This window comes from Tupaia chinensis, unplaced genomic scaffold (genome assembly GCF_000334495.1).
Source record: "Tupaia chinensis unplaced genomic scaffold, TupChi_1.0 Scaffold000708_1, whole genome shotgun sequence".
NCBI lineage: Eukaryota > Metazoa > Chordata > Mammalia > Scandentia > Tupaiidae > Tupaia > Tupaia belangeri.
In genome coordinates this window covers 199,980-211,062 of record NW_006160231.1, presented here as the reverse complement: position 1 = coordinate 211,062, position 11,083 = coordinate 199,980, and the positions used below count along the sequence as shown (strand labels likewise).

General features: G+C 53.7%; 1 protein-coding gene across 1 annotated transcript; it reads right to left on the bottom strand.

Moving 5' to 3' along the window:
• Positions 1-870: 870 nt before the first annotated feature.
• LOC102490830 (5-hydroxytryptamine receptor 3C) lies at positions 871-7,185 on the bottom strand. Its single transcript, XM_006160753.3, has 9 exons — positions 7,084-7,185; positions 5,219-5,385; positions 4,803-4,847; positions 3,566-3,675; positions 3,141-3,310; positions 2,656-2,816; positions 2,106-2,325; positions 1,798-2,013; positions 871-1,676 (listed from the first exon to the last, which is right to left on the bottom strand). Exons 1-9 carry the CDS (start codon positions 7,148-7,150, stop codon positions 1,447-1,449), a joined length of 1,386 nt encoding a protein of 461 aa, XP_006160815.1. The 5' UTR covers positions 7,151-7,185; the 3' UTR covers positions 871-1,446.
• Positions 7,186-11,083: the final 3,898 nt, after the last annotated feature.

Sequence of the window (11,083 nt, the reverse complement as noted above, 5' to 3'; positions counted from 1 at the left end):
CATTCTCCTCCATTCTCCTCCATTCTCCTCCATTCTCCTCCATTCTCCTCTCGGGATCCTGGGCACGCACACATGCCTAGCGTGAGTTTAAGCCACCGGGTCTGGGATGCGAACCGCAGTCGACTACGAGAGAGTCCAACGACATTAGCCATTACTCTAACTGCTGGTCCCATGTTAACCTATTTTTTAAAGGAGGGTTTGGCTCGCCCTGTGGCCTAGTGGTTAAGGGAGCTGGATCCCACATGGCCGATGGTGCAGTCTGAATCCCAGCCCCAGCAGCCTGAACAGCATGCCAGGTGCCTATATGAGCATGCCCCAAATCTGGCAGGATGCAGAAATGGAGCCGGGACCACAGCACGACCAGGCCCCATTGGAGACGCTTTCTCTGTCTTGCTCTTGCTCCCTCTGTTTCTCTGGTGAATGCACTTCCCCCTGGCAATCAAAAAACGGGGGGTTAACCCCTTCCTTTATGTGAGTTACTTTCTGGAAAATATAGTCATGAAATTCCTTTTTCAGTAAAAATTATATTTCTGGACCAGCCGGTGACATGGTAGTTAAGGCGCTGGATCACACATGGCCAGCTGCACTATTCAAGTCCCAGACCCGGTGGCTTGAAAAACACACCAGGAGCATGTGTGTGTGTGTGTGCCCAAAATCTCGAGAGGAGAATGGAGGAGAAGGGATTGTGGCGCAGCATCCCCCATAGGGGTGATCTCTCACTGCCCCTCTGTCTCTCTCTGGTGAGTGCAATCCCCTGTAGCCATTAAGAAAAAACTGTATTTCTAACATAAACATGCATATTCTGAACTCGTTGTATTTGGAAATACAGTACCAGCAGGGGATTGGTTCTGAGACCGTGTGTGGACACCAACATCCCCAGATGCTCAAATACTTTACCTAGCATGGAGTCGCATTTGTATATAACCTACACTCACCTCCTGTACCTTAAATACTCCCCAATGACTTCCAACACCCAATACATAAAACGCCAAGTAGATGGGTGTATTGTGGAGGGAGTAATGACAAGGACAGAAGTCTGCACACGCTCAGCATGGTCGAGCTGTGGTTGGTTGAATCTGTGAGGGGCACCACCGCTAATGGGGGGCTACCCATGCAATCTCGGTCCTGGGAGTGTTGGCGGTGGTCCTACTTAGCACTGGGAGGCTGGGGCAGGGCCGTGGCCATACTTGGGGCTGTGGGGAGGTGGGAGCAGAGGGCTGGGGCAGGGCCGTGGGGGTACTTGGGGCTGCAGGGAGGTGGGAGCAGAGGGCTGGGGCAGGGCTGTGTTTGTACTTGGGGCTGTGGGGAGGTGGGAGCAGAGGGCTGGGGCAGGGCCGTGGCCGTACTTGGGGTTGTGAGGAGGTGGGAGCAGAGGGACAGTGTCTGGTGTGGCCAGTCAAGGACGAGGATATTGTGGGGTGCTCGGGCACAGCAGGAACTCAAGGCCTAGGTATTCCAGAGGACGACGACAGTGATGACGGAGGAGGCCATGAAGAGCAGGTAGAGGCGGAAGAGCAGGGTGTCCATCGCGTGGCTGAACTCCACCCACAGCTCCACCAAGCGCTGCTTCCGGGCCTCATGGTCCCCCTGAACCTCCGTCAGTGCAGGACACCCGGGGAACTCGGCCTGTCCGGGACCCGGCGCCCTCCCCACCAGCTCTGCTGGCTCCTTCAGGCCTGCGGAGGGGACAGAGACTCAGCCTGGGCTGTGCAGGTCCCCTGAGGAGGGAGCAGACGGGCAGGAGCAGGAGCAGAGCCAGGAGGTGCTGGGGCCGGGAGGGCAGTGCGGCCCCCTTACCGGGCAGGTGGGTGGCGGGGAGGCCCAGGCCCTTGTTTCCCCGCTGGGGCGCAGAGGGGCAGCGCGTCCTGGGGCGGGTGCAGCGCAGCAGCAGGGAGTGGAGCCAGCCAGGCATGGGCGGCGGCTGGGTGGTGGCCAGGTGCAGCAGGTAGGTGATGAAGACGGTCTCCAGCAGGCTGAGCACCATCAGGGACAGGCACAGCGCGAAGTAGACACCTGAGGGCGAAGGAAATTATAAATACTCCAGGGCAGATTCAGCTTTAAAGTTTCCTGAAGCCTCTTTCCCGAATTCGATCCTTCCTCTGAACCCCTTCTCTCAAGTGGAGTGGCAGGGGTGCCGCTGGCGGGGAGCAGTTTGTTCATCATGAGCAGGAAGACGTTGTAGCCCAGCAGGAGGGTGATCTTGAACGGGGCGCGGTTCCCACTCTCGGCCGGCAGGTAGAAGCTGAGGGCGTCAATGGCGACCAGGAAGCCACTGGGCACCAGAAGGTTGATGACATAGAGGACGGGCCTGCGCCTGATGGCCACCTGGCGGAGGGGGACAGAGTACGTGGTGAGGCTATACCTGTGGGAGACCCGAGTAGTTCCAGCCCCTCCTTCCATGTCCTTCAGGGCTCCTTGCCTGGCAGAAGAGCAGCTGTCACATGACTCAGTACTCCCCCTTCCCTCCCCAGAACCCCAGGCCAGAGCAGGCAGGTTCAGGGAAGGGTGATGTTCTGGGGGACCCTGGGAGAGGAATGCCCAGGGCTTTCTAGTCTTGGGGCCAGAAGCGAGAGACACCGGCTCGTGGACTCAGGGAGTCTGGGAGGGAGGTCGGGGCGGAGAGGGGGACAGCCACGCCAGACCCTCTGGGCTCACGTAGAACATGATCTGGTCGAAAAGGCTGGAGCCCACAGACATCTTCGGGGTGGCCTTGTTGATGCCCAGGAGCACCCACTCCCCCTGCGTGCGGACGACGTCCTGTGAGGTGTCCACTATCTCCCACAATTCCTTCTCCATGCCCAGCAGCATGTTATCCACTGCAGGGGGACACAGATTCACTCGGCCAGTCTGCGCCGCGTCCGCTCTGCACCTGCTCCGCGGGCTGCAGCCACGAGCTGTGAGCGGCGTGGCTCCCCTCCAGATGGCCTGAAATGACACCTGGCTGCTCTGTGGTCTCCCTCCTCTGGGTTCTCAGAAGTCTGCCTCTCCTGAGTTCAGCTCCCTCCACTCACCTTCCCCCCGTCAGAAAACACCCCACTCTCCCTTTTTAATGTTTTTTTAAATGAGCTGCCCTGCGTATGCTCGGGCTGCTTTGCTGGCTGATGTCACTTACCCTGTCCGAGGCCGCCACTGCCACTTACCCGTGTAGAGGAAGGAGCTGAAGGTGAGCGTGCAGTTCTGCTGGTCGAAGGGGAAGTAGAAGATGTCCAGGTTGCAGATGCTGGTCACCCGCATGGGCTTGTTGTACGTGACGCGCCCGTCCTTAGTCACATAGGCGGAGAGGCCTTCCGGGGTCTGGTCCACGTCCATGCTAAGTGGCGGCGGGAGGCGGGCGCGTGCCCGGGCTCACATCACCTTAGCTGTCTCCCGTGAGGCCGGGCTCGTTACGGCCCTCTGCCCTCCTTCTGCCCTCCACGTTCCTGTTTCTAAGGGGGACGGCGGGTGGCCGTGACCTGGCTTCTCCCCACGTGTGCGCAGCGGCCCTGCTGACTGGGTTTGCCCTGCATGCCCTCACCCGCTCCTGGCAGACGGGGCTTCCCTCGCGCTCCCCAGCCCGGATACCCACGATTCCACGATGAAGATGTCGGGGAGCCACAGGTTCTCGGCCGTCACGGTGAGCCTGCTGATGTTGCCACATTCCTGGGGGTACCAGCTGATGAGCGGGTTATCCCAGACCTGGAGCACAGGGCGCAGAAGGACGGGCGATGGCCGTGCTGTCCTGCCCTTCGTCCCCTTGCACACACACACGCATGTGCTTTTCCCTAGATGTGCGTGCTCTGGCCGTGTGCTGCAACTTCCACCATCCCAGAAAAGGATGACGGAAAAGCCCATGTTCTCCCTCCTCGATCCATGCCAACTCAGACCCGATGCCACTCGGCCTTGTTACTAACAGTTTTTCGCAGATCACCATTAAAGTAAATGAGCGCATGGGACCAGCAGTTAGCGTAATGGCTATGTCGCTGGACTCCCACGTAGTCGACCATAGTTTGAGTCCCGGACCTGGTGGCTTAAACTCACGCTGGGCACATGTGCGTGCGTGCCCAAGATCCCGAGAGGAGAATGGAGGAGAAGGGATTGCGGCGTGACCATCCCCCCTGGGGGTGATTTATCGCTTTCTGTCTCTCTGTCTCTCTCTGTCTGGTGAGCGTACACGCCCTATAGCGAAAACCTCTCAAAAAAACCCACGTAAATGAGCACGTAGCCCGGCATTGCTTTTATTCACACCGGGAGAACCGTGCCCGCACATCGCTGTTTGTGCTGCTTTTCTGACTTCATGTCCGACTGTTCTGACACCTCTTCTCTCCAGGGTAATAACTGTCTCCCCTTCTCTAGGGGAAAAGTCTTTTTTAAAAAATAATTGTTTATTTAATTTTATTTATTTATTCATTTATTTTAATTTGACCAGTGAGAGATGCACAGAGATAAGAGAAAGAAAGTGAGAGAGCATGCCACCAGGTCCAGGACTCGAACCATGGTTGGCCATGTGGGAATGTCCATCACCCTAACCACCATGCCACCTGCTGGTCCCGCTAGCTGAGAAAGTCTTAATGGCCTTTCATTTCCCACTCAAGGGAAATCTTATGCTGGATGCTGGGTAGGTTTGGCTCCCTCCTGCCTGCAATTTCCGTACAGGTCTTTAAAGGTGACTGGCAACCCAGGAAGTTGTCTGTCACCAGCTCAAGCCCCACTCTGGCTGGATTTATCTATTCCCTCCTCACTGTCAATTTTAAGAAATTGATTTTTGCAAGTAAAGCCGGGAAACGAGGGAAGGGGGAGGCAGGAAGAAGCTGAATCTCACGTACCATGTTTAACCACAGGAAGGACGTCAGCAGCTGGAGCTGGGCATCCTGTGCAGAGGAAATGCCATGGCTCCTTAGTGCCACGGAACCAGGTCCCAGCCCACCCCGCCTTCACGTGCGAGGCGCTGAGTGACGAAGGAGGTCCGATCACAAGTCATAAAACTCAGATCAGAAACATGCTGCTTGTGTGGAAAATGTAGGTGTGAGCAAACATTATTTGTAGACTGTTCGCATAAATACGGGACCCAAGGACAAATGCCCCCCCCCCAGAAGTGTGGCTGCAGCAGCTCCTACGCACGTCTCAGCCCACAGGATGACATCTAACTGTACAGAATCCACTCGCTGCCCTCGCTGGGCCAGGCTCTGTGACAACAGAGTCCCTCGTAGCAGTGACGGAGAGAACGCGGGGTCAGACTCACCACCTTCAGGATGGCGGACAGGGTGAAGGAGATGTTGACATGCGTGGGGACGCTGTAGTTGGTGGCTGGACGGAAGGTCTTCAGCTTAAAGACAGCCTGGAAGGCAGCGGGGTCCACTCCATGTTGGTCAAAGCCTGAGCAATTGATGGTGGAAGTGTCCGCCCTTCCTGTGGAGAGCAGAGACCGGGTGAGAGAGGGCAGGGGCCTGACAGCCTCTGCAGGGAAAGGAAATGTAAAGAAAACGTGGCTGGGGAACCAGCAGTTAGCGTAATGGCTATGTCGCTGGACTCCCGCGTAGTCGACCGTGGTTTGCGTCCCGGACCCGGTGGCTTAAAACTCACGCCGGGTGCGTGTGTGTGCGTGCCCAAGATCCCGAGAGGAGAATGGAGGAGAAGGGATTGCGGCGTGGCCATCCCCCTGGGGGGTGATTTCTCGCTTTCTGTCTCTCTGTCTCTCTCTGTCTGTCTGGCGAGCGCACGCACCCTATAGCAAAAACCTCTCCAGAAAAAAAAAAAAAAAGAAAATGTGGCTGTTGGGAGAGGCCCGTGGGAACCTTCTTCCTGTGCGTCGCCCCTTCCTGCCAGGCTGGGACAGTGGCGGGTCTGGTAGGCAAATGATGGCGCGACGTGGCGAGCTGAGTCGGGGCTCAGAACTTCCTTCCCCGTCTTTGCGTCCCTGTAAGCCTACCCAAATCTGTATGCAAACAGTCACTCCAGGGAACCCTGTCCCTTCCTCGCGGCCCTGAAGTTCTGATCTTTCTCTGGCCACACCGTTTTCTCTTCAGCTCTGTCACTCTCTTTCCTCACAGTCTCAAAACAAGATTGCCCAAAAAAGTTTTTTCTCAATGTTCCCTTCTCATTTTCCTGAAAGGGCACTTTGGAGAGGAGTAAACGGGAGTGCAGGGCTGAACGCCGGGACTTCTGGAGGTGGACGTCCGGCCTCCTGCTGTGTGCGTGCTGCACACCCCCTCACGTCTGTGGGAGCCATTTCATCGTCACGTCTTGAGACGATCTCGTGGGCCATCCACCACGGGGTCAGTGGGGCCCTCAGTGAGACGTGGAAGCCCTTCACCCACCTCACCTCCACCACCCCGGGTAAGGGCAGGTGACTCCTGTACCAGGAGCCCACGCAATCCTTCCCGTGCCTCTCCCGCTGTATTTCCACACCAGCTGGTAAGAAGGTTCGTTTCCCCACGAGGAGAGATGCGTCCTGGGGAAGGAAACACTGCCCTTTCTCTCTCCAAGGTCTCCCCAGGTGAGGTGGGCAAGGACTTAGGTTTTTGTCCACAGGACCCAAGCTACCCTGTTCGGAGTTACTGTTTATATTACATTTTAGTAAAAGGGAAAAGTTGGGGGGCCAGCAGGTGGCATGGTGGTTAAAGGCTGGACTCCCACGTGGCCAGCTGCAGTTCGAGTCTGGACGGGGCAGCTCGAAAATCACACCCAGTGCATGTACACGTGTGCCCGGAGTTCTGAGAGGAGGATGGCAGGGAAGGGATTGTGGCCACCCCACAGAGGGTGATTTCTCACTTCCCTTCTCCAGATCTCTCTATGGCAAGTGCATGTGCCCTGTGGCATAAGAACCCTAAAACAAACAAATAAATAAAAGGAGAAGTCAGACGTCATGAAAGGGAGGACTCGGGAGGTGGGGACTAGAGCACAGGCCATTTGGTAGATGCCTGTGAGGCAGGCAGCAGAGGGCCATGTGTGCTGATCAGGGACACGGGCTCTCGCTCTGCTCCCCACGGGAAGGCAGCCCGCAGGTGCACAGCGCACTCGGCCCCTCTGTTCTGGGTGTCCCCCAGTGCTGGAGAGTGGGTGCTGCCCAGAAGGGCACTCTCGTCCCCTCTTCTCGCCCTGGCTTACCTTGGAGCAGAAGGCTGACAGTGAGGCAGAGGAAGACGCATGTCCTAGCAGGCCACTCCCCTTCCATGCTCTCTCCTGAACTCAGGAGGAGCCTCCACACCTTTGAGCCCAAAGGAGTCGGACCGCACCTTGGTTCCTGGTTTTGAATACTGCCCATGTCAGGTGGCCACTCCCTAGTGACAGGTTGTGGCTGGAGTGGTCACCGCAGAGTGTCCTGCTGTGTCCCTGCCCAGGTCCCAGCAGCCAGGAAGCTGGGCCAAGACGCCTGTGGGGTAGGCCCACCTGGATGAGTGGCTGTAAATCTGCGTGCCAAGTGACTGTAAGAGAAAGCAGAGGTCTCAGGGACGGGCTCGTAAGGCCACTGGGAAGGTCCTCATGACGTCCTTGGAGACATCCCACTGTGCCCTAGGGAAGAGCTCATGGACCACAGAGAGAGGGTGCTTATGCTTTCTAGTGGGCACACCTGCTCATTGTTCCTTTTTCTTTTTTAAGAATTATTTATTTAACTTTATTTATTCATTCATTCACTTATTTATTTTTTAAATTTGACCAGAGCGAGACACACACACACACACACAGAGAAAGTGAGAAAGCAAGCCACTGGGTCCAGGACTCCAACTGTGGTTGGCCACAGGGAGTGTCCAGCGTCTTAACCACCACGCCACCTGCTGGTCCCCACCTGCTAATTTTGGAAGGCATGGACACGTAGGGGCAGACAGTGCCTCAGTGACAAAGCACCTGGGCCCATGTGGGAAGATGCTGGGTTTGTGTCTGCGGCCTCCCTGAGCGTGCCAGGTCTGCAAGCAGGTGCCAGTGGTCTGAGCTGACCGAGGCTGGGGGTGGGTTGGGCAGGAAGTCTCTCTCTCTCACCCTTTCTCATGGGGGAGAAATAAACTTTTAAAAAAGAATATGTAATTAAAAAAATAATTATTTATTTTATTTTATTCATTCATTTTAATTTGACCAGAGAGAGAAAGAGAGAGTAAGAAAGGGAGCCACCAGGTCCAGGACTCAAACCACGGTTGGCCATGTGGGAGTGTCCAGCGCCTTAGCCACCATGCCATCTGCTGGTCCCAAGAATATGTAATCATTTTGATAAAATCTGCAAGTATGCTCTTTGCTAGCCGTGATGCTAGGAGTTACTGCCAATAACGCGCTGAGGAGCTCGTCGAGAGGCTGCGCTCCACTTCGGTTCCACGACCGGCTCCCAGGTCTCTGTCGCCGGAGCCCCGCGGTGCAGGACTGCAGCGTGCCCTCATGCTGTCGCGATGATGAGGTGTGCTCCACATGGTTTCTCCCCAACCCGACAGTGTTTTACCATTCTTCTAAAACAGAGTTCTCCCGGGGCTGGCAGGTGGCATGGTGGTGGAGGCGCTGGACTCCCACGTGGCTGACTGTGGTTCAAGGCCTGGACCCACTACCTTGCTATCTCTCTTCCCCCTTCTCTCTGTCTCCCCCTGGTCAAATTAAATGATAATGAATACAATTAAATAAATAATTATTTTAAAAGCAAACAAACAAACAAAAATCACCAGCGTTCTCCTGCTTATCCTTCCATCACTCATAGCTCTAAAATCTGCAGCCCGGGGCCGTCAGGGAGCGTGTGTGAGCAGGCCACTGATGAGCTTTATGAAAATGCCTGCACTGAGGTAAGTGTGTGTGTACGTGTGTCTAAATGCTCCCAGAGGTTCTGATTCACTCCACACAGAGGAGCCACAGAACACCAACAGGAGGATCCCTCAGACCACCCTGTCCGAGCTAGAGCCACTGCCTCCCCACACACCCAGCCTGGCAGCCATCAGTCTGCTCTTCATGTCCATGATCTGGTCGTTTTAAGAATGTTATTAAGTCGAATGATGCAGTATGTAGCCCTCGGGGATCAGCGTTTTCCCTTGGTATGACTCCCCGAGGATTCATCTGCGCTGTTGCATGCGTCAGTAGTTCTTTACTGAGAAGCAGTCCATGGTAGAGGCTCGCCTGCCAGAGAACAGCTCAGCTGTGCACAGGACCTGGTCGTTACATACAAAGCTACCCTCAACTCTCGGATATAGGTTTTGTGTGAACACGTCTCCTGCAAAGAAATGCCCAGAAGTGCAATTGCTGGAATGCCCGAAGTGGTATTCTTTTTTTTTTTTTTTAAGAATTATTTCACTGGGGCCAGCAGGTGGCATGGTGGTTAAGGGCATTGCACTGCCACATGGCTGACTATGGTTCAAGTCCTGGATGTGGCAGTTTGCTTTCTCTCTCTCTCTCACTCTGTCCCTCTCTGGTCAGATTAAAACAGATAAAGTTAGATAAAATAATTATTTTTATTTTTTAAAAAATATTAATTTAATTCTATTTATTACTTTTTAATTTTATGAGAGAAGGAGAGGAAGAAAGAAAGAAAGAAAGAGAAAGAGTAAGCCACCAGGTCCAAGACTCGAACCGTGGTCAGCCATATGAGAGTCCAGCACATCAACCACCATACCACCTGCTGGCCCTAAATAAAATAATTACTTAAAAAAAAAAGAATTATTTTATTTAACTTTATTTATTTATTTATTTTAATTTGACCAGAGAGGGACAAAGAGAGAAGAAAAGTAAGAAAGCAAACCACCAGGTCCAGGACTTGAATTGCAGTCAGCCATGTGGGAGTCCACTGCCCTTAACCACCACACTACCTGCCAGCCCCCACACAATTACATGTTCAGTTCGTTTGTTTCAATTACATGTTTAGTTCGTTTGTTTGTTTTTTGAGAGGTTTTTGCTATAGGGCACGTGTGTTCACCAGGCAGAGACAGAGAGAGACAGGAAGGGGGAAATTGCCCCCCCAGGGGGGATGGCCACACTACAATCCCTTCTCCTCTATTCTCCTCTTGGGATCTTGGGCACACACACACGTGCGCGCGTGTGCCTAGTGTGAGTTTTAAGCCAACGGGTCTGGGACTCGAACTGTGGTCGACTTCATGGGAGTCCAGCGACATAGCCATTATGCTAACTGCTGGTCACTGTTTTTTGAAAGAGATTTTTGTGATAGGGTGCGTGTGCTTGCGGAGAGACAGAGACAGAGAGACAGAAGGTGAGATGACCATGCTGACCATGTTGTAATCCCTTCACCTCTATTCTCTTTTTGGGAGTTTGGGCAAACACACACACACACACACACACACACACACAAACACACATGCATGTGTGCGCTCACCTAGTTTGAGTTTTAAGCCACAAGTCTGGGACTTGAACCGCAGTCTACTACGTGGGAGTCCAGAGACAACCATTATGCCGTCTGCTGGTCCTTCATGTTTGGTGTTTTAAAAACTGTAATACTTCGGGCCAGCAGATGGCATGGTGGCTAAGGTGCAGGATTCCCACATGTCAATCACAATTTGAGTCCCAGACAAGATGGTTCCAGAATCGCGCTGGGCACATGTGCGTGCATGCCCAAAAATTCTGAGAGGAAAATGGAGAAGAAGGGATTGCGGTGTGGCCATCTCCCAGAAGGGTTATTTCTCACTTTCCCTCTCTTTAGCAAGTGCATGCGCCCTATGGCAAAAACTCATAAACCAACAACAGATAACAAATCCATCCTCATTAATTCATGAGACTTTTTTTGGTCTGACTTTTAGTGAGTTTGTTTTTCTTTAGAACACCATTTCACAGTGAAGAACATCATAGGCAATTCAGGACACACTTCCAGAGTAACCAGTGGAGCGGGTTTCAAATGCTCACAGCATGATAGCATGTTAAATGTTGAAGGTGGTGAACATGTTTATACTCTCAATTTGTTTATTATACATTGTATACATGCTTTTAAAGACCATTTTATAGGGACAGTTGGTGGCATGATGGTTAAAGCACTGGACTCCCACATGGCTGGCTATGGTTCGAGTCTTGGACCTGGTGGCTTGCCTTCACTTTCTCTCTCTCTATGTCTCTCTCTGGTAAGCTCATGTGCCCTATGGTAAACTTTAAAATAAAATAAAATAAGATAAAAGGGGCCAGCAGGTGGCATGGTGGTTAA

Coding starts and splice junctions, on each gene's coding strand:
- LOC102490830 (XM_006160753.3), bottom strand. CDS start 7,150: ATGGAAGGGGAGTGGCCTGCTAGGACATGCGTCTTCCTCTGCCTCACT. Junction 3,676..4,802: donor CCTTCCTGTGGTTAAACATG/GTACGTGAGATT, acceptor CCTGTGCTCCAG/GTCTGGGATAACCCGCTCAT. Junction 3,311..3,565: donor GACATCTTCATCGTGGAATC/GTGGGTATCCGG, acceptor GCCGCCACTTAG/CATGGACGTGGACCAGACCC.